The sequence below is a fragment of the Myxocyprinus asiaticus genome, chromosome 30 (assembly GCF_019703515.2).
Source record: "Myxocyprinus asiaticus isolate MX2 ecotype Aquarium Trade chromosome 30, UBuf_Myxa_2, whole genome shotgun sequence".
Taxonomy (NCBI): Eukaryota; Metazoa; Chordata; class Actinopteri; order Cypriniformes; family Catostomidae; genus Myxocyprinus; species Myxocyprinus asiaticus.
This window is the reverse complement of record NC_059373.1, coordinates 4329274-4351631: the sequence shown is the minus strand read 5'-3', so window position 1 is coordinate 4351631 and position 22358 is coordinate 4329274. Positions and strand designations below refer to the sequence as shown.

The following is a 22358-nucleotide window of genomic DNA, read 5'->3' as shown; positions in this document are numbered from 1 at the left end:
AGTCAGCAGCTCCTCAAGTTCCTCAGTGTCCACATTACTGAGGAACTCACATGGTCCATCCACACTGAGGCCATTGTGAAGAAGGCTCACCAGCGCCTCTTCTTCCTGAGACGGCTGAGGAAATTTGGAATGAACCACCTCACCCTCACATGGTTCTACACCAGCACTGTAGAGAGCATCCTGACTGGCTGCATCACCGCCTGGTATGGCAACAGCACCGCCCTCAACCGCAAAGCCCTGCAAAGGGTGGTGCGAACTGCCAGACACAAACACTGCTAGGGGTACAGTGTATTTTTATTGAATACAGTCTTCTTATTTTGTGTATACTGTATATTGTATATTATTAGGTGTATATTGTGTTGTGTAACAAGATGTGTAAACTGTGTTATGTGTAAATCAGATGTTTATTGTAACTGTCATGATTGCTATGTTGCTTGGAACTGCACCCAAGACTTTCACCCACTGTTGCACTTGTGTATATGGTTGAGTGACAATAAAGGGATTTGGTTTATTAGGTAAACTGCGAACTACTAACAAAAAGTATCTAACTATAAGCTAGCTTTTTAGCTACACCAGAGACTGTTTAGTAGAGATGGGCCACATCTATTAAAATGAATGGGAGAAATTGGAATGCCCAACAGTCAATGGATGTAGAAAAGTCGAAGTCAAGCCTTACAAGTTAAAGAGCCAATCACATTTTAGAAACAGACATTGCCTAACAATCAACTCGATAACGCTCATGCGCATTAGCTATACAAACTGGGAAAATGGTGTTATTTTGTAATCTGAGGTAAAGAAGCACAATTTATGATACCACTGTTGTCAGATTTTACTGCTGATTTGAAATATGTTCTTTGATTGTAATCTTGACCAACCATTTCGGAGATTCCGGTCTTTCCCCATTCAAGTAGACATGAACTGAACTTGTATGCCACTTGTTTACATAGAAAAATAGCTGCCCAACCTGCCCGAGAGCACTCCAAAGATGGTTGCCGAGTGACGTACCTGCTAAAAATACTTAGCTACATCACAAGCTACTAACAAAAAGTAGCTAACTACAAACTATTTTTTTAGCTACACTACAAATTACTAACAAAAAGTTGAAATAACGAGCTAGCTTTTTAGTTACACTAAAAAGAAGCTGACTACATTAATGCTATTCAGTGGGCAATATCTGTTTAAATATTATTAGACATTGTATTTCATTATTTAATCAGAGCATTTTATCTCTGTTTCAAAAACAGCAAGGGTTTTTGAATGAATGAATTTCAAAGAGGCTGACGGCATAAAACTTGAACAAATAAATTAAAGTGATGAACAGCAAGGTTTATATTTTTCCAGAAAAAGACATAAGAGACTCATGTTTTTGCTACTGAAAAATAGTTTTAAATTTTTAGTGTTGTTGCTCCCAACATTTGAAAATTAGTATTACTTCTGTGAACAAAAGGAATGGACTGTGGCTGTATACTTAATTCTCTGGAACATGTCAAGTTTTACAATTTGAATCTTTGTTGGAGCCGTGGTTTAGTGGTTAGTGCGAGTGCTCTAGGCACGTTGAATCTTGGTGTTCATACGGGAGACATAAGCTGCTTTTCCACCATCGGGCCGAACAGTTCTCATCGCAAAAACATACTGTTCTGTGCCAATCTGGGCCAGCTGGCACGTTAAGTTTTCTTTTTCCACTGTGGTATGTAACAGATCTGTCTATTGGCAATGCCGGTGAGAGGTAAACATTGGAGAGAATGTGGCACACTATGGAGAATGATCGCATATTCCAGTTTTTACGACTGCTGTTTTCCCTGGTTTTACTCTGCTAACCAACAGCTAAGACAAGGACCATTTCGCAAAAAGAAAAGTAAAGAGAAAAGGTGCAAGGTTTACAATAATTTGCTGAGGGCTTGTGTTTACCACCGGAGCGAACATGCAGAAAGGTTAAATTTCCCAGACTAGCTAAAAAGGATAGTATTATATGATCAGAATCAGAATTAGCTTTATTGCCAAGTATGCTTACACATACAAGAAATTTGTCTTGGTGACAGGTACGTGGTAATAGTATATGAGAATATATTGATGTAATTGGAGTTTAAATGAGCTAGTAATCTACTTCCCTGAAGAAAAAGGCGTGTAGAAAAATAAATGTAGGCTACAAAACTAGTTAAACCATCATAATAAAATCATGAAGGTACACTAAACGAGTCACCACGTACTAAACCCATTCTACCAGCACGGTTGAGCATGGTTTAGTACGGTTGGCTAACTGTGTCAAAGATTCCAGGCCGAGAATGCTTTATAATCGTGCCGTGCCAAACCGTGCTTAATTTGGAGTACTATTGCAACCGTTCCATACCGCGCTCAGAACCGTTCGACCCAATGGTGGAAAAGTGGATTTAGGTTCGATTCCAGCCTACATCGTGCCCTGATCCCATTCTACTGTTTGTCAATAAAAGTGGTAAAAGACAAAATCATAAAATAAAACTGAAAAGGATTCTGTAGTGAAAGCCATTGTATGTGTATTCATGGTGTTAAACAGTCTGTCTGAGACATTCAGTTTAGGTAAATGGCAACCCAGCTCTCAAAAGAATGCATTGCCCTTTTCTTCCTTTCATACGGTAATATTAATTTTTGATGAGAGCTGGATTCTTTTGCTTTGCTGGAAGTATGGTTGAAAAAAAAAAAAAAACTCAGCGGCATAAAGGGACGGAATTGAATGTGCTTTTGTGTTGGTGTAATACAGTCGCAATGACCGCTGCATTCGAGACGAATTCTACGATTCTCTCGCAGAGCAGCTTTGAAATGAAACTGTGATAGAAGAGAGTTTTGTGCCTCCAATGTGAGGTCTTTTCTTTTTCTTATTATTCAAACTGTCCTTTTGTCACATTCAGATCGGTTTCAGATTCATATGCAAAGAGACTCTTAAAACCAGGCTGAGTTCAGTCGGAGTATGTGTGAGTGAGAGAGATCTTGATTTACTTTCAAAGGGTTTCAGAGTGTAAAACAGGTGTGCAAAATGAAATGTATCTCTTTTTTTGTCATTTCTGCTGTTATCAAACTTTTATGAAGCTCTATTGACTTTGCAAATTACCCTTGCTAAGGCAAGAATCATTATTACTAGTGTTCATAATTTTTTTAAACCACAGTCACTTCAACAAATGCATTATGTCTTTAATCGTACAGGTTTGATATATGTTTATGAAGGCCCTCTATTGTTAAAGATTTGCTTTCGTGACATTTAAGGTGTTGGTTCACAACATCTAACAGTGACTACCTAACGCCTATGTGACTTTTACAGGATTTTTAACTAACCAATGAGGGTCTTTGGTTAAACTGCCAAAATTCCCCTGATACAAAAACATTAGCAGCTTATAAAATGAGAACATGGGGGATTTCCTAGTGTGTATGTTTTTTTTTTTTCGTGACTTTAAATTCAGTCACATGTAGATAAAATACACTTGTGTGGTTTAAATAATAATGATATTTATATGAATATGAACTCTTAAAAAATTATTCAATGGTTCTTTGAAGGATTTTAGGTTGAGAAAATAACCTTTTTAGCTTGATAGGGTTCTCGAGTTTTCTAACGTAAAGTTTCTGCTATGGTATCGGGTTGTAAAAAGCATTTCTAACTGTAATCTTTGTTTTTAGGTGTTTATAAACGTGCACATACATGCACAAATGTTTCCAGCACAATCATGGCTGAGTTTCTTGTTTCCAAAACCAAACTACAATCTGCAATCTTGTTATCATGACTTTTTAGATCTCAGATTAGGCTGTGTCGTTTTCCAAACCATACACTGATTGAAGTGACACTTATTTCCTTTGGCAGGCGTTGTGGAGTTTCATCAGTGCTGTCCAGCGCTGAATACCGTTCACGAAAGCTCCATAAAGATGACATTTTGTGTCACTGGAGTGGTTGTTTTTTTTATCATTTATCTTTAAATCTGAAAGTTCCTGGTTGAATCTCATGGAACTTTTCAAAAGCATATTTCTTGGTCATATTTCACCCCAGTCTCAAAAGAAAGAAATAAGAAATTATATTTTGTTTAAAGAAAATAAAGCCTATTTTAAGACCATTTAGCATTTATTTTTAGTTTTTTTCAGTGTGACTATTTTAATGACAATTAAATGTGCTTTAAATCATTTTATTTTTCTAAATCAGCATCTAATTCAGTGTATAATTTTCGCAGAAGATTGCAAATCAGCTGCAATTGTTTATAGCAGCCACTTAGCACAGGCCTCCCCCAATATCAATACTGTAATGCGAAAAAAATAATTATCTTATTTAAATGTGAAAAATATTTATACATCATGGAATCATTTTTTTATACTGCCTTTATTTATAAATTATCATTTATAATGTATGATAAAATTATGTTGAAAAAAATTATTACAGTATTACAGTAATTTGACTAATAAGAATCACCATTGATGTCCGGACACATTACGGTAATATGATTTCAGGGGGTGAATGTGCATAATTGTGCAAATTTAAAGAAAATTCCCAATTCAACACAAGTTAAGCTCAATCAGCAGCATTTGTGGCATAGTGTTGATTGTCGCAGAATTAATTTCAATTCATCCTTTGTTTATAAAAAAAAAAAACTGCAGTTACCGTAAGACACGTTAAAACACAGACTTTTTCAAAAGTATACTAATCAAGTCAAGTAAAGTCAAGTGAGCTTTATTGTCATTCCTCTATTTGTAGAGACATACAAGGGAACAAAATGTCATGCCTCACAGGACCACAGTGCTACATATATAAACATTACACACAGACCTATCTAACTTATATACTTTACACATACTTTAGATAAACTTTCAACATGTACTTTACAGACAATGAACACATAGTGCAGCAGTACAGAAAACAGTGCAAAGAAAATATTCAGGCCAAACAGTACAGGACATTAAGGGCATGAGGACTTTAATATATAATATACACAGGAAATGTATATAGATGTAAACATATGGGTTTCCCTGGTGAGTCTGGGTAGCAGCGAAGATGTTAAAGTGACCAGTGTGTATAAAACTGAGAGAGAGAGAGAGGAGAACACCCTCACAGTATTGCACATAAGAATTGTAAACAGTCCTTAAAAAAGGAACAGTCCTTGTAGAAGAATAGCAGCAAGAGGTTACATGTCTATTGAAGTGAGGTGGGGGTGTTGAAATGTTTCTGATTCAAGACAACCAAACCCTGTAATCCCGGCATTGGATATAGCTTTACACAGAAAAGGTAAAAGCGATTTTGTCACACTAAAATCATGTTAACACATATTGTTTACGTGTTGTGGCTATACTTTGAAGCAGTGTATATTTGAATGTTTATGTTCTGTCTTACTGTAACTGCAATTTTTGCTTTTTAGAAGGACAAGTAGAATTATTATTATTATTTTTTTTTTTTTTGGTAATCAACATTATGCTAGAAATGCTGTTGATTGAGCTTAACATGGATTGAATCCAGAAAATGTCTTTTGTGGTAAAAAAAAAATAATAATAAAAGAATAATAATAATAATAATAATAATAATATATATAATTTTTTTTTTTTTTTTTTACAGTAAAATCTAACTTCATGTTGCTACTTTTGATTTTGGAGAGAAATATGACCCTCCAGTCCTTTTCAAGCGCATTTTGTATCACAATATTTTATATGACTGGGAGTCATCTGTCGAATTCCTCTTTTAAATAATGTTTTCATTGAAATCCTAATGATGATTAGTATTTTAGTCATGAGAATTCCTCGCAGTAGGATCAGCCCAGGGCTTAGAGGGTTAAACCCGCCCGAGAGAAAGAGAAAGCTCAAGAGCAGAAGTCCATGAGAGAGGAATTCATAAAAGAGGGATTGTGTGGGATCGCAAGAGGCAGAATAGAACAGGATCGGCCACACTGAGCCCGAGCACTTATCATGACATCATCTGTTTGTTTGGTCAGGAATGGCTTGGCCTGCCTTGACAGGGATTCCCCGCTCACTCCATAGAGACACCATGTGACTGTGTGTGTGTGTGTGTGTGTGTGTGTGTGTGTGTGTGTGTGTCTGTGTCTGTTTGGGAGAATGCCTGCAGTGCACTGTTACATTTATACAAATGCCTCCTGTTTTGTGGAGTAAAGGGTGTGGTTGGTTTAACTAGGGAAGCAAGAGTGTATTTAGAGGAAGAAAACGCACACACTCGGAAGTTGGGTGAATCTCATGAAACCTGCCAAAAACATGTCCAGGTCATGTTCCACGCCAAATTCAAAATAAAGCAATAAGAAGTTCTATTTTGCGTAAAGAAAATAAAAGCTATATTTAAAGAAACGTTTCAGGTTTAATACAAGTTAAGCTTAATTGACAGAATTTGTGGCATAATGTTGATAACCACAAATTACAGGTTACCATCCCTTGTTTATTAAAACAATTAAAAACTTTGTCACAGTAAGGCGCTAAAGATTAAAATACACACTGTTTCAAAAGTGTAGCCACAAGAAGTAAACATGTTTTGTTTACATGTTAACATGATTTTAGTGATAAAATCGCTAAGTAACCTTATCTGTGAACAGTTTTATCCAATATTAAAAATGTGTTGCCCTGACAACACAGCCCCGGTGTAGATGATGTCCTATATGCAATTTTATCACACTAAAATTATTTAGAACAGAGATTTTGTGACACTAAAATCATGTTAACAAGTATAACCCTTATGTTGTGATTGTTTTTTTTTGTTTTGTTTTTTTTCCTTAATCCAATTGGAATAAAATTTATTGACTTTGTTCAAATATAGTATCTGAAAACATAAAATATTGGACCATTTTATTAACATTTTTCTGGTTTTATTTCACTTTATTACACTTTTCGTGTTCACGGTCAAAAATGACCGGCCATTGGAAATGAATGGATTAGTCTACAAAATACACAAATATTAAGTGCTCTGGAGCATCCCAATCCTTTAGATGAGCACACACGTGGATATGTGTTTGCACATACAAAGTCCTCGGATATGTGCACACAAACAACACTCTCTCTCTCTCTCTCTCTCTCTCACACACACACACACACACACACACACACACACACACACACACACACACACACACGTTAGTGCGGTTATCCTTATGAGGACTCTCCATAGACATAATGATTTTTATACTGTACGAACTATAGATTCTATCCCCTAATGTTGTGAGCACCCTTTTGTGCATCGTCTTTCTATGTCCACTCTGAGGAATATTTCAAGATCAACTTATCATATTATGTTGCATTTGACCTCGTTTGAACCTGGATAGTCTGTTGTAAGTTATGATATGTCATTATCTATGTAATATGTAAGTTTCAGGAATTAATAAAGAAAAAAAGTGACAAAAAGCCACTCCTGTTATTGTATTTATATGTGTCAGTGGGGATTTCATTCAGTAATTCTCACTGCAGTTTGGCCTCTGAGGAAACAAATTTGCTCATTGTATTTTACTAATTGAGACCTTTCCAATGATATATAACACATGGCTATCTCATCCTTTTTATGGTTTTACCAACTACCAAGCAAGAATATAATTGTTGTGATAACAAATTTGCAAATGATGAGAACGAAACAGTTCTTATATGTCAGCAAATTAAAAAGCATTATTTATGAACTGGTAGGATCAGCTATATGCATTATGAAGTCCAGCTTCTAAGCTTTAAAATGACACCTATTTTGTTCAGATCAAGCAAGTCATTATTAATTTATTATATGCAGGGAGTGCCCCAAATTGGCCCAGTATAAGCTCAGTACAATTAATCCTTCTATCAATATATATATATATATATATATATATATATATATATATATATATATATATATATAATTTGAAATATGTTTAAAAATTGAGTACATAATTACTAAAAAAAGAAGTTGATCTAATGCAATATCTTGTGATAATATATGCAATATGAGAGATTTATAAACAATCTTAGTGGGCAGGTCGTTTTTGACTGGGAACAAAAAATGTATTCGCACAAAATGAACACAACACAAGGATTAATGTTTACATCTTGTGGCTTTTGAAACAGTGTGTATTTTTCATTTGTGGGCTGGCACCTTTCACTTCCACTGCAAGTGTCTTACCGTAACCGTGATTTTTGCTTTTGCGAATGATGAGGTTTTTTTTTTTTTGTGGTAATCAACAATATGCTACAAATGCTGTCGATTCAGCTTAACTTGTATTGAACCAGAACATTCCTTTAAAACCATTATGATTTTTTTGCATTATGTTCATGACAATTAAAGAAATTTCACGCAAAATTCTCATTACCGTAAGGCAAAAAAAAAAAAAAACTAATTACTGTAATGCGAACATAATGATATCTGTACTAATATCTGTAATTAATTTGTACTTTGTACTTATAATTATTTACAAAATTAATACATCATGGTACTTTGTTATATTTCCTTTCATGTATGCTGATATAAATAATAATAAAAAATCATTATATTACAGTAATTTCCTACTTTAAAACAGTGTAAAAAAAAAATTGAAATTTTATTGGGGAAAAGGTTACCTTTGTCAACAACTGGCTACATACATGTGTCTTTTTTAACATCCATGGGTTAAATACAAAGTAAGGAGAATCTAATGGGAGTCATCATTGAGAATAATGGGAATTACAAAAAACTTAAAAGTAAAACGTCAGGATATATCACCATAATGAGAATTTGGTGGGAAATGTGTTTTAACAAAAACACAAACACAGAACGTCATGTACAAAATATTAGCACAGGACAAAAAGAAATAGTGAACATTGTGTCCTCAATGAACAGAGACATGGCTGTGTGTGTGTGTGCGTGCGTGCGTGCGTGCTTGCATGTGTGCTGCCTGCTGTTAAGTGCCAAAGTGCAATGGGTGAATGTGATGTTATGGGAGGTGACAGGGAACAGCTATTCTGCTGTCAGTCAGACAGACGGCTGCCCCAACTGTAAATGGACAGCTACACACACACACACACACACACACACAGATGCACGCTGTTCCAGATTGCTCTGGATACGATTTATTATTGTGACACAATGAGGAAATGAATACTCACTTCACTGAAATGTCACACATTCAGACATGTCAGCTGTGGCCAAAGAGAACAGGTTTGTCAACCTTTAGTCTCTCTCTCTCTTTTTTTTTTTAATTCTTAAACTTATCAAAGGGTTGCATTAGTGATATTCTTAATTGCAAACCATATTTATTTAGAAAATATTTATTATCATCTGAATACATTTCCACCAGATACAGTTTTAAAACACTTCTCTTAAGTTGTTTTCCTTTTTGTGGGTTTGGCAGAAGATATACTGTGTGTGTGTGTGTATATACATATATATACATATATATATACACACACACACTACCGGTCAAAAGTTTTGAAACACTTACTCATTCTTTATTATAATTTATTTTTCACATTATAGAATAATAGTAAAGTCATCAAAACTATGGAATAACATAAATGGATCTATGGGAATTATGTTGTGACTAAACAAAATCCAAAATAAATTAAACTGTGTTATATTTTAGCATCTTCAAAGTAGTCACCCTTTGCCTAGAATTTGCAGACATGTACTCTTGACAATTTCTCAACCAACTTCTTGAGGTATCACCCTGGGATGCTTTTTAAACAGTATTGAAGGAGTTCCCATCTATGTTGGGCACTTATTGGCTGCTTTTCTTTATTGTTTGGTCCAAGTCATCAATTTCAATGATTTTTTTTAAAATAATTTTATTTTATAATGTGACCAATTTGATCATATTTATATACAGTAGGAATATGATATAATAATAATAATTATGATGATGATAATAATAATAATAATAATAAAATATTGCAATATTAACAGTCAAAATGAGAATAGGTCAAAATGTTAAAATACAGTATTCTTAATATTTTAATATCTATGTAATATTTTTCTTGTGCACCAATCACTTTTAGATTTAGATTTACTCATTGAACACACACTTTTAAGGACCTTACAGATTATGCCAAAACATTATTTGCTGGGTCTCAGCAGGACATTGCTAAAACAAAAATTATCCTTGTTGAAGTTTGGGATTTTGGTGCAGATATTTGGTTTGTAAATGTATTGTATTATGGCCCTTTGGAACCTTATTTTATAGAAGTTCAGCTTCGTCCATCTTCTCTATTTCTTTAAAAACAGTCCTTTAGATGGGAACTCAGTGGTGTGAGACTCTAATGCACTGGTTTGTTTCGTTTCCTCTTTTTGGGAGGTGAAAACTTTGAGCACACACATTTTGCGCAAAGACGCTCGACGGCCGAGGCTTCCCGTCTCCAGTGGCGTGATGATTTCTTGCACAAGAGCATTGGTGAACTTTTCAGAATTGATTTGAGACATGCAACACACAAACCGTCATCTGTAGTATATATCCTCATTTGCAACTGAGGGAATCCACTAGGCAACAGAGCAAGTTTAAAGACCTGTCTGTGTTTGCGTAAAGATGCACAATGCATAAAAGTGACTCTAGCGTCTTCTGTGGTCCCTCTGTTAAGACTGTTTAGCATTAGTGTTCATTAATTATTTAACACAACAATTCTCTCAGGTAGTTCAGCCATTGATGTATAATTAAAGCTGTGAATGAGGTTTGTGTGTGTGAGAGAGAGAGGGGGAGGGGGAGGGGGAGAGGGAGGGGGAGAGTGCACATGAATCACTCCACCCAGCTGGATCCAGCGGGAACGTTCATTGAGAAAAAAACGCAGGGAAATTTATGAAGGGAATCGGTGTAAAAAATTTCAGCATGATGCTGAGTGAACTATCCTCCAAGCAATGACAGAGCGAAAGATTTATTCATATTCAGTCTGTTATCAAAGGCTTTTGAAAACACACAATTATTTTGCCTTTATAAGAATTTTATTATGGCTCATTATTCCATAATAACTAATAAATTAACATAATAACTAACTAAAAAAGGCCTAAGAAATGATAATCATAATAATAATTAATGTGCATAACAAATAATAATAGTAATAATAAATATTAAAATGTTATATAATTTATTATTATTATTATTAATAATAATAATAAATACTTTTTATTATATTTTTGTTGTTGATTCTTAAAATATGTGATATAATAATAATAATAATAATAATAATACATATAATTATTTTTCTCATATTATGGCTCATTATTGTACATAATAACTAACAAATAATAATAATAAGAAAATGCAAAATAATTTTTAATTTAATAATGATAATTATAGTAATAAAAAAATACAGAAAATAATAGTTTAAATTAATTGTTGCTGTTGTTGTTTATTCTTAAATATTTAATATAATAATAATAATAAAAATGACTTTCATTGGTTTTGTATCATAATTGTTATGCACAATTATTATTGTGTTTATTATGGCTCATTTTCTCTACATAAATAATAGGCCTTAGAAATGATAATTAATATTTGTTATGCTTAATAATAATAATAATAATAATAATAATAATAAATATTAAAATGTTATATAATTTATTATTATTATTAATAATAAATAATTTATTATAATTTTTGTTGTTGATTCTTAAAATATGTGATATAATAATAATAATAATAATAATAATAATACATATGATTATTTTTCTCATATTACGGCTCATTATTGTACATAATAACTAACAAATAATAATAATAAGCAAATGCAAAATAATTGTAATTTAATAATGATAATTATAGTAATAATAAAATACAGAAAATAATAGTTTAAGTTAATTGTTGTTGCTGTTGTTGTTTATTCTTAAATATTTAATATAATAATAATAATAATAAAAATGACTTTCATTGGTTTTGTATCATAATTGTTATGCACAATTATTATTGTTTATGGCTCATTTTCTCTACATAACTAATAGGCCTTAGAAATGATAATTAATATTTGTTAAGCTTAATAATAATAATAATAAAATACACAAATAATTTTAATTAATATTAATAATTGTATTATTATTATTATTATTATTACTATTATTGTTGTTGATGATGAGGATTAAAGTATGTAAAAATACTAATTATTATTATTCTTTTAATAATATTTTATTATTACTATTATTAGGCATAATTATTATTATATGTGTCTCATTACTAAGGCAAGCATCACTTTTGCTTACACTTGGGGTTATGGTTTTGTTCAAATCTCTATACGCCTATAGTGTTCAAATTCAGCATGCAGCTTGTTTTGCACCATTTGTGCAATGGACACACAAATTCGGCAACGAGTTTCGCATGTCACATTTTCTGAAGAAAAAGTACAAATCTAGTTAAATATCATGTGCTTTGCTATCTGATAGTCACACTGTGTGCATTCTTGGATTATAGGAGAACAAATATAACTGTAGTCTAGGAGGCGTGTGCTTGTTTGTCCTGGAGATGTACTGGATCAATTTTTCACCAACGTGCCCACGCAGACTTCACCATCAGCATCAGCTCTGTCTTTTGCTGCATCCACCCACCCACCAGTTCCTGTGGGGGCAGTCTTGCACCACACGTGTGTGTATGTGTGTATGTGTTTGAGGAGCAGAAAACAAATATTACTGATCTGAAAGCGTTCTTGTTGGGTAAGAAATATAAGGTGATTTGCACACTGTTTCAAGTGAACAACAGTGATCTGATGCACAGGATCATGGTTTGTGATGTGTGGTTGGGCCATTCAGGTCATGATCCATAAATGAGTTGATTAATTTTCCTTTGCACCTTTAGAAGTGCCATCACCACTGCACATGGTTTTTGTTCTTATTTTAAAAGCCTAGTAAACAATTAGTTCACCCAAAACTGAAAATCCTGTAATTTGCTCACCCTCATGTTGTTCCAAAGCCTTTTTACTTTACTTGCTCGATTTACACTTCCTAGTGAAAACCTACAAATTATATTTCCTCACCCGCAAAAATAAGGACTTTGCTAATTCTGTTGCATTGTGCTTCACGGAAACTTGGCTGAATGAAGCCATTCCGGACAGCGCATTACATCTACCGGGCTTCCAGCTGTTCAGAGCGGATCGCACCACGAAGTTAATGGGGAAAAAGTGAGGTGGTGGAATGTATTTTTACATCAACGAAGGTTGGTGTACAGATGTAATAACGCTAAAGAAGATGTGCTGTCCTAATTTAGAGGCGAACTTCAGAAACAGTAATTCAAGGGAGTTTTCCTTGTGTATTCTTGTAAGCGCAGCGCTGCAACAGCTGGCTGATCACATCACAGACACAGAGCAACAATACCCGGGCTCACTTATTATTATTCTTGGAGATTTTAACAAGGCAAATCTCACACGTGAATTCCCAAATACAGACATGCCCCACCAGAGACAGAAATACACTGGATCATTACTACACAACAATAAAGGATGGATTTCGCTCTGTCCCTCGAGCAGCTTTGGGACTCTCTGATCACTATCTGGTTCATCTTCTTCCGATCTACAGGCAAAAACTAAAATCATTTAAACCTGTAGTAATGACTGTACAGAGATGGACCAATGAGGCAGAGCTGGAACTACAAGCCTGCTTTGACTGCACTGATTGGAGTGTTTTTGAGGCTGCAGCCACAGACCTGGATGAGCTCACAGGTACTGTGACATCATATATCAGTTTCTGTGAGGATATGTGCATACTTATTTAACATACAACAAAGACAAACCATGGTTTACAGCAAAACTCAGGCAGCTTCATCAGGCCAAAGAGGATGCTTCCAGAAATGGGGATAAAATCTTCTACAATCAGGCCAAAAACAGACTGACAAAGGAGATTAGAGTGGCTAAAAGAAGCTATTCTGAAAAGCTGTAAAAACAGTTTTGAGCTAACAACTCTGCAACAGTGTGGAGAGGCCTGAAAGACTGTACCAACTATAAGACACCATCCCCCAACACTGTAGGGAATCAACAACTGGCTGATGACCTGAATGTGCTTTACTGTAGATTTGAAAAGCCCAGTCACACACCGCACACCCGCTCCAACCTTCACATCACACAAACATTTACACCTCCTGCAACCACCCTCCTCCCCTCTCCTGCTACTCAACCTGCACTTAAGATCTGTGAAGAGGATGTGTGCCGGGTCTTCTGGAAACAGAAGACAAGAAAAGCACAGGGCCAAGACAGTGTTTCACCTACTTGTCTAAAATCCTGTGCTGACCAGCTGGCTCCCATCTTCACACAGATCTTCCACAGATCACTGGAGAAGTGTGAAGTACCCTGCTGCTTCAAATGCTCCACAATCATCCGTCCCAAAGAAACCCAAAATCACAGGACTTAATGACTACAGACCCATCGCTCTGACGTCTGTGGTCATGAAGTAATTTGAGAGACTGGTGTTGGACCACCTGAAGGACATCACTAAGCCCTTCCTGGATTGAGCAAACAGGTCTGTGGATTATGCAGTCAATATGGGACTGCATTACATATTTCAACATCTAGACAGACCAGGGACTTATGCAAGGATGCTATTTGTTGACTTCAGTTCGGCTTTTAACACCATCAACCTCGCTCTCCTATGGACTAAATTAACCCAGCTCTCTGTTCCTGCCTCTATCTGTCAGTGGATCACCAGCTTTTTGACGGACAGGCAGCAGCTAGTGAGAATGAGGAAATTCACCTCCAGCACATGTACAATCAGCACTGGTGCCCCCCAGGGATGTATGCTCTCTGTACACAAATGACTGCACTGCCAAGGACCCCTCTGTCAAGCTCCTGAAGTTCGCAGACGGCACTACAGTCATCGGCCTCATCCAAGATGACGATGAGTCTGCATACAGAAGTTGAACAGCTGGACTTAAAGTGGGAGACCCACATAGACTCGATTTTGAAAAAGGCCCAACAGAGGTTGTACTTCCTTCGTCAGCTGAGGAAGTTCAACCTGCCACAGATGCTGCTGATACAGTTCTACTCAGCAGTCATTAAGTTTGTCCTCTGCACTTCTATAACTGTCTGGTTTGGTCCAGCTACCAAGTCAGACATCAGAAGACTTCAAAGGATAGTTCGGACTGCTGAGAGGATTATTGGCGCTCTCCTTCACACCCTGCTAGAACTGTACACATCCAGAGTGATGAAAAGGGATGTTAAAATCACTCTTGACCTCATTCACCCAGCACAATTCCTTTAGCTCTGCATTTTAAACCGTTTGAAACTGTTTCTTTTTATGTTTCTCTCCTTCTCCGTCTCTCTCCCTCTTTTTGATTCCAGCCATCTCTTCATTGCCATGCATTATTAAGAACATCCTCAGGCTCAGAATAATACTGCTTATCAATAGTGTGCTGTTCTCCACCACTGACTGAAGAATCATCAACACACACTCACAATAACTCATCATTCCTCCCTAAAAGTGCTGCTGTTATTAGGAGAAAACACCTAGAAAGATAACCTTTTAAAAGGTTTTTGGAGCACACATGCAAAGTGAGTTTTAGGGGTTGTTGACTCTTTAAAATTAATTTTCATTATTTTTTACAGGGAGCAGTCTGTTGAGGTTCGTCTCACGCAACATAAGTTGCCATTTGGCATGACTATCACAGCTAAACGTAAATTATCTAAAACACTTTTTAAACAAAACACTTCTACTTTTTTGTATCAAAATCTGTATCAATACCCAGCCCTAGTTGCCATGGTCACCTCTTAAGGCAAACGCGACTTCTGTGCGCTAGCGTCTATTTGGCAGCTGGAAAATATGTTTACTGAACTGTTTGCAAATACAGTTGAAATGAGGAGGAAAGGTTACTAATTATAAAACAGTGAAAAAAAGAGGAGGTTTGGACAGTAACTTATGATACAGCTAGTAAAGATTGAAGATTGTGTAAGTGACTCTCAGACACTGCAGAATCTTGCAGTGAAGTGTGTGTGTTTATGTTTGTTTGTTTGTGTTGGTCTGTGGGCTCTGACAGTAATAAGGAGGGGAAGGTTACTGACTCGGCTTCTGGTAAGTGGCTTCCTTGTTTGTCTCCTGCATGCTGATTGGAGGTTTAGGCCCATCGGCGTTTCTTGTAAGGAAACCTCGCAAACCCTTTGAACTCTTGTTATGGGCCTTTCAGGACTGGAGGATGGTCATTTACATGGTTTTCCATTGTAGACCTTGAGTTCAGCTGTTGTTTATCATCCACTAGTGTTCCTTATGTTTTCTGTTGTAGGTTGTTTAGCCAGTTAGACTGCTCCCTAACAAATTTACCTTGATCTTTTGAAAGTGGAGTTCATTTTACTATAAACTTACGGTTGATTTCTGAACTAAAAACTTCCTTGGCAGTCCTAAAAGACTGTTTATTGAAACTTGGCTTTTTCCAAACTTTTGCAAGATTCTGGCACCAAACAGGGAAATACACAGTGGTGGCTCATGCATTTTAAGTATAGGCCTTCAGTGCAATTCATGCCACAAGCAAGCCTAATCTTAACTACAGCATGATTGTCTAGTGAAATATATTATTAAATAAAGAGTTGGATACATCTCTCGAACTGACATTCAAAAATCATAATTTTTATATGAATCTACCAAGAAGGTCTATAATACCTGGAAAAAGCTATCTGATAATATTTGTGATTTAAATGTTGCTTGCAATACATTTCACTAAATGTGCAAGACATTCTAATTTACACTGAAAACTCTTGATGTTGCTATAACAAAGCAAAAAGCACTTACCAGTTTACTTGAAGTGAAAGTCAGCCCTCCTTTCCTGTTTAATTAATTACAGAACGTCTCGATTTATTAATCTATAAGGATCTCTTTCTCAATGCGATAACGGCAGTGATGACAGACGTCTCCATCTTGATCTCGCGCTCTTCGCTTTCGAATTACGTACATTACTTAAAGCGTGATTGCGTCACTCAAGGCCAGATAGAAGGCCTTGACTGGGACTTATCTAAAATACTACACCCACCAAGAACAAATAAATCAATCTGACTAGCTGATGAATCTGACAATCTGACATTAGAATTGTGAAACAGCCATCAAACTTTGCTTGTAAACGTCAAGGAATAAATTCTGATTAGATAAACTTTTCGTTTTGCCCTATTCATTTATAGATGAATTAGTTGTGGAAAGCGATTAACAATACATAGACAAAAGGTGAATGACAATAAAAGGATGAAAAAAATATTTATTTATTAGGCATGTTATGCCAGCAGAGAAGGCTTTGCTGGCCCTGAGAATTCGCCACTCGAAATACATAACCACCTACATTTAAAAATCAACAAACCTTGGTCTGCCCAGTCACGGTGAAGTAATAAACGTAGGATTCAGATTATTCCAAAAACCAACGAAAAGGGTAAAATGTGGGAAAATCTGCCAGATCTTGTCCTGTTCCTTGCTGTGTGTAGTACCTTCTGCTCTGCATATTCTTCTGACGAATTTTAAATGTTTGAAACAAAGAGTGTTGGGAAAGTTACTCAAAAATGGAGAAATGTTCATGGGGAAAGGAATCACAATACTGATTACTTTACTTTAAGTTACTTTCTAAAACACTTTTCACAGAAAGGTTTTTGTTTTTCCGCTCAGTAAATTCAAAATAATGTCTATATTTCCTCCTTGGTCGTTGCTGTCATCATACACTCCACACCACACGTTTCTCTATTACTGTGACTTTTAGTGACTCTTCAGCTGTAACAAAAAGGCAAACAGACGTATGTATAAACATAATTCATCACTGAAAATGCTAACCGACCGAGAATGCTGTTTAAGACAATTGATTCAGTGCTAAATCCCTTACCAGCCCCTTCTCTTGTTCCATCTAGGGAAACCTGTGAGAACTTTTTAAAAAATGTTGATATTAAAGTCTTGGAGATCAAGGCTTCCATTTAAGCCATCAACATATGATCCCCCTTTGATGTGTTCACCAACAGATTTGCTAACTTGTTTTCATCCAGTTACCTCTGCTCAGCTAGCTGATATGGTTTCAAAGGCTAAATGCTCCAGCTGTGAGTCCGATGTCATTTCAACTCGTCTTTTCAAGGAAGTGTTTGTGACCTTGTGCCTGGCTGTAACAGCCATTATTAACAGTTCTCTAGCAAATGGAGTTGTACCTGTTAGTTTTAAACATGCTGTGGTTCAGCCTCTGCTTAAGAAACCCCATCTTGACCCATCTATCCTTAGCAATTTCAGACCTATCTCCAAATTGCCTTTTATTTCAAAGCTTTTAGAGAGAGTTGTGTATCGTCAGTTGAGTTCTTATATCAGTATGTCCAATATTTTAGATACTTTTCAGTCGGGTTTTAGATCAATGCACAGTACGGAAACCGCACTGTTGAAGGTCAGCAATGATCTGTTGCAAGTTCTCGATACTGGTTCATATGCGGTGCTTGTCTTGTTGGATTTAAGCACTACATTTGATACAATCGATCATAGTATTCTGTTACATCGGTTGGAAAAGCTGGTGGGTATTCAGGGTGTTGCCCTACAGTGGCTGGCCTCTTACCTCAAAGATAGAACCTTCTCAGTGAGCATTGGGAAGTTTTCTTCTTCCCAATTGTGCCCCAAGGGTCCATTTTAGGCCCTCTTCTCTTTTCACTTTATATGCTCCCCTTGGGTGCCATTTTTAAGAAGTATAAGATCTCCTACCACTGCTCTGCTGACGATACACAATTTTACCTACCAGCTAAAACTGATAGTAGTTATCCTTTGGACGCGCTTTGCGACTGTTTTGAGGAGATCAAATGTTGGATGGCTAATAATTTTTTGCAATTAAACGAAAGCAAAAACGAAATTCTGATTTTAGGCCCCTCCAGGTCTCCATCTGTTTTTAATTTAGGTTCTCTTTCTGCCAGTGTTCAACCTCATGTAAGAAATCTTGGGGTTACATTTGATTCGTCACTAAATTTTGAGAAAAAAATCAGTACAGTGGTAAAGGGCAGTTTCTTTCATCTGAGATGCGAAATTAAAACAGTTTCTACCCCCGAAAGATTTGGAGACTGTAATCCATGCACTCATAACATCACACCTGGACTACTGTAATTCCCTATATTGTGGCCTGCCTCAGATTGCGATCTCTCGCCTGCAAAGTGTCCAAAATGCTGCAGCGAGACTTCTTACCGGAACAAAAAGGAGGGATCACATTTCTCCCATTTTAGCGACTTTATATTGGCTTCCTATAAAGTTTAGAATTGATTTTAAAATTGCTGTTTTTGTGACCAAGGCTTTATCTGGTGTCGCACCAAAATACATTAGTGACCTTCTGATTCCTTACTCTCCCCAAAGAGCACTTAGGTCTAGTAATCAGCTTCTCTTAACCGTCCCACGTTGTCACTGTAAAACTAAGGGTGGTCGGGCCTTCTCTGCTGCAGCACCTAAACTTTGGAACAGTCTGCCCGTAAATGTGAGGTTTGCTCCTTCACTAGCCAGTTTTAAATCAGCTCTTAAATCTTATTTGTTCTTTCTGGTTTTTGATTAAGATTAGTTTAAGTGTTTTATGTTGATGTTTTCTGATTGTATTTTATTTAATGTGTATATATTTTGTACGCTGCATGTTTTCCTTTAATGCTTTCTTTTTATATGTTCAACGTTTTATTGTACAGCAATTTGGCGCAACTCTGTTGCTTTTAAATGTGCTATAGAAATAAATTTTGACTTGACTTGACTTTGATAATTCATGTCTGAAATGTATATAAATAAATAATATAAATAAATATTTACTTTATATTAATATTAATAAAAAACAATATTATTTTATGTTAATTATTATTTGAAGTAATATCATTTTTTAGAAATATGTGTAACCCATGTACTTAAAAGCAATTAACATAATATAAAGTCAGTAATTGTAATTTGATTACACAATAATCAAATGTAATGTTACACTACTTTTTTTACTTAAAGTAATTTGATTATTACTTTGTAACCAGATTACACGCAACACTGGAAACAAGCGGCTATAGTAGTTAAATCTTTAGGAATCCTTTTCACAGACTGTGATGCATTTCAGCCTTAATTTACTTTTTGTTTAATTTCAAATTATTACATTATATACATTTGTATCACAAAAAGTCAACACTGCCGTGATGGGGTTTCAAATACAGCTTCTGAGTTACAGTAAATTCACCATATTTTGTTTCTTCTAACAGCTGTAATCTATCTCTCCCTTTTTTTTTCTCACTCTTTTGGAAAGTCGTGGAAACATAACAGTGGACTTTTTCTTTTGCTGTTGGAGCCAATAGGAATGCAAAAATAATATTTGTCCTGTTCTCCAATTCACTGCAGTGTTGTATATAAAGTGTCCATTCGTCATACTTAAGTAAATGTAAAGATACCTTCATGAAAACTGACTCAAGTAAAACTTAAAGTAGCATTTTCATGAGAAAACTACTTAAGTAAAAGTATTACATTTAGTATTAAGTATTAAATTTACTTAAGTATCAAAAGTACAAGTAAATCACATAAATTACTGAAACAGCTCATTTAACCCATATCAGTTTATTTGATTGGCGGTGCTCATCATTTACTCATCCTCATGCCATCCCAGATGTGTATGACTTTTTTTTTTTTCTGATGCTGAACACAAACTTAGATTTTTAGCTCTGTAGGTCCATAAAATGCAAGTGAATGATGACCAGAAATTTGAAGCTCCAAAAAGGAGATAAAGGCAACATTAAAGTAATCCATATGACTCCAGTGGTTTAATCTATGTCTTCTGAAGAGATCCAGTTGGTTTAGGGTGAGAACAGACCAAAAATTAACCCCTTTTTCACTGTACATGTTGCCATTTTAGTCTTCAGGCACGATCGTGATTTCAAGCTCGATTACACTTCCTAGTGCTTGACGCATGTGCAGAGTGCTAGATGGCTCTGTAGGAATGTAATCGAGCTTGAAATCATGATATAGCCTTAACACTGCAATGGCAAAATGTACAGTGATAAAGGGGATCATTTTAAAATATAAATATTTTACTTAAATACTGAATATAAATATATGCTAAAAATGAAATAAAACTGAATATTTAAATAAAATATAAAAAATCATATGTATACATTATTAATGAAATATACAATAAATATAATTATATAAAATATTTAAGAAATATTCAAATATATAATAATGAAATATAATATAACACACTAAAAACAGTATATAACATTTTATATAAATATAAGATATTGATTGTAAGTAATGCATATTAAATATAAATACTTATTTTTAATTATTTACATAAAAATATTTAAATCTCAAATATTTTGATTTTTTTTCCTGGCACATATAAATAAATTTTTTTTTTTTTTTTTTGTCAGGGCAAGTACAAATATGAACTACTGTCATGACCGGGCCAACAGAAAAAAATCCTTACTCTAGAGGTCAGGCGTGTTTTAATTGGCTTATCTTTTGTTTGTGTGTTGCTCTTTCTGTGTTGTTTTCATCTTGGTTTGTGTGCATGACAGGAGACGTAAAGGTTTATAGGTTGCATAATATTCTTTAGCCAATGTGATTCCCACAGTATGACATTAAAGCAGATGCTGTCTGGTTTGATCACACCTTGGTCATGTGCAACACGGCAAAAACACACATGGTTGTGTGTGTGTTGAGTGTGTGTACATTTCACACTCATTTAGCGATCCACTGTTGCCTAATATCAGGTTCCGGCACAGTGTCCTCACTTTCTTCTTGTGTGTGTGTGTGAGTGTAGTTAACAAGCAGTCAACCCGAGTATGCCATAAATCCTACACTATCAGGAAAATTACTTTAACCTTTTGACACCCACTCTGTTATTTGTCAAAACACGTGGTGTGTAAAACTAATAGCTGCGTAACACTGCGGCAACCACTGCTGACTACATCTGCTACACATAGGAAAACTGGATGATGCTGTAAACAGTGAAGACTTTGCCATTGTAGATTAGATAAAATGATAATAGATTGTCCTCCAAAAATATCTCATCTATTATTTTGTTTAGACAAATCATGTTACAGATCTTTTTCAATCTCTCTCTCTCTCTCTCTCTCTCTCTCGCTTTCTCTCTCTCTCTTCCGCTCTGTTTATATAATAGTCATTTATGTTTATATAAACGTCATAAAACTAGAATTTTGATTGTAGGTTGAATGACATCATGCAAATATGGCAGCACCTAGGAAGATGTATGCAATTAACGAAAACACTTTTAATGCGAATTAACTTTCTATGTGAATGAACTTCTCTGTTGATAATCATACATCTGCATAACAAATGCTAGCATTGCCGTTTTGTTTCCTTATACATGACCTTTTGCACAATGTTTAACAACGCGCTGTATGTTTGGAAGCCAGAGATATCCAGTAGGAATATCCCACACCTGACTTTGAAAGGAACGAAGCATACTTTAAAACAAAACTAAATCTACAGGTGTGCTCCAAGATACACTATATTGCCAAAAGTATTCGCTCACCCATCCAAATAATTGAATTCAGGTGTTCCAATCACTTCCATGGCCACAGGTGTA

At 35.3% G+C, this 22358-nt stretch overlaps 1 protein-coding gene across 6 annotated transcripts in view; it reads left to right on the top strand.

Moving 5' to 3' along the window:
• The window catches only part of LOC127420851 (zinc finger protein 40-like), an 88637-nt gene that overhangs the window by 39055 nt on the left and 27224 nt on the right, over positions 1-22358 (top strand). For 4 of the 6 annotated variants that reach the window (XM_051663413.1, XM_051663412.1, XM_051663417.1 and 1 more), the window contains exon 1: positions 9007-9085. The exons of the other annotated variants lie outside the window; for them this stretch is intronic. In XM_051663413.1, coding sequence (XP_051519373.1) covers positions 9022-9085 — 64 coding nt within the window. In that variant the 5' untranslated portion in view covers positions 9007-9021. Of the gene's footprint in view, positions 1-9006; positions 9086-22358 lie in introns of those variants that run through there. 6 annotated transcript variants of the gene reach the window in all.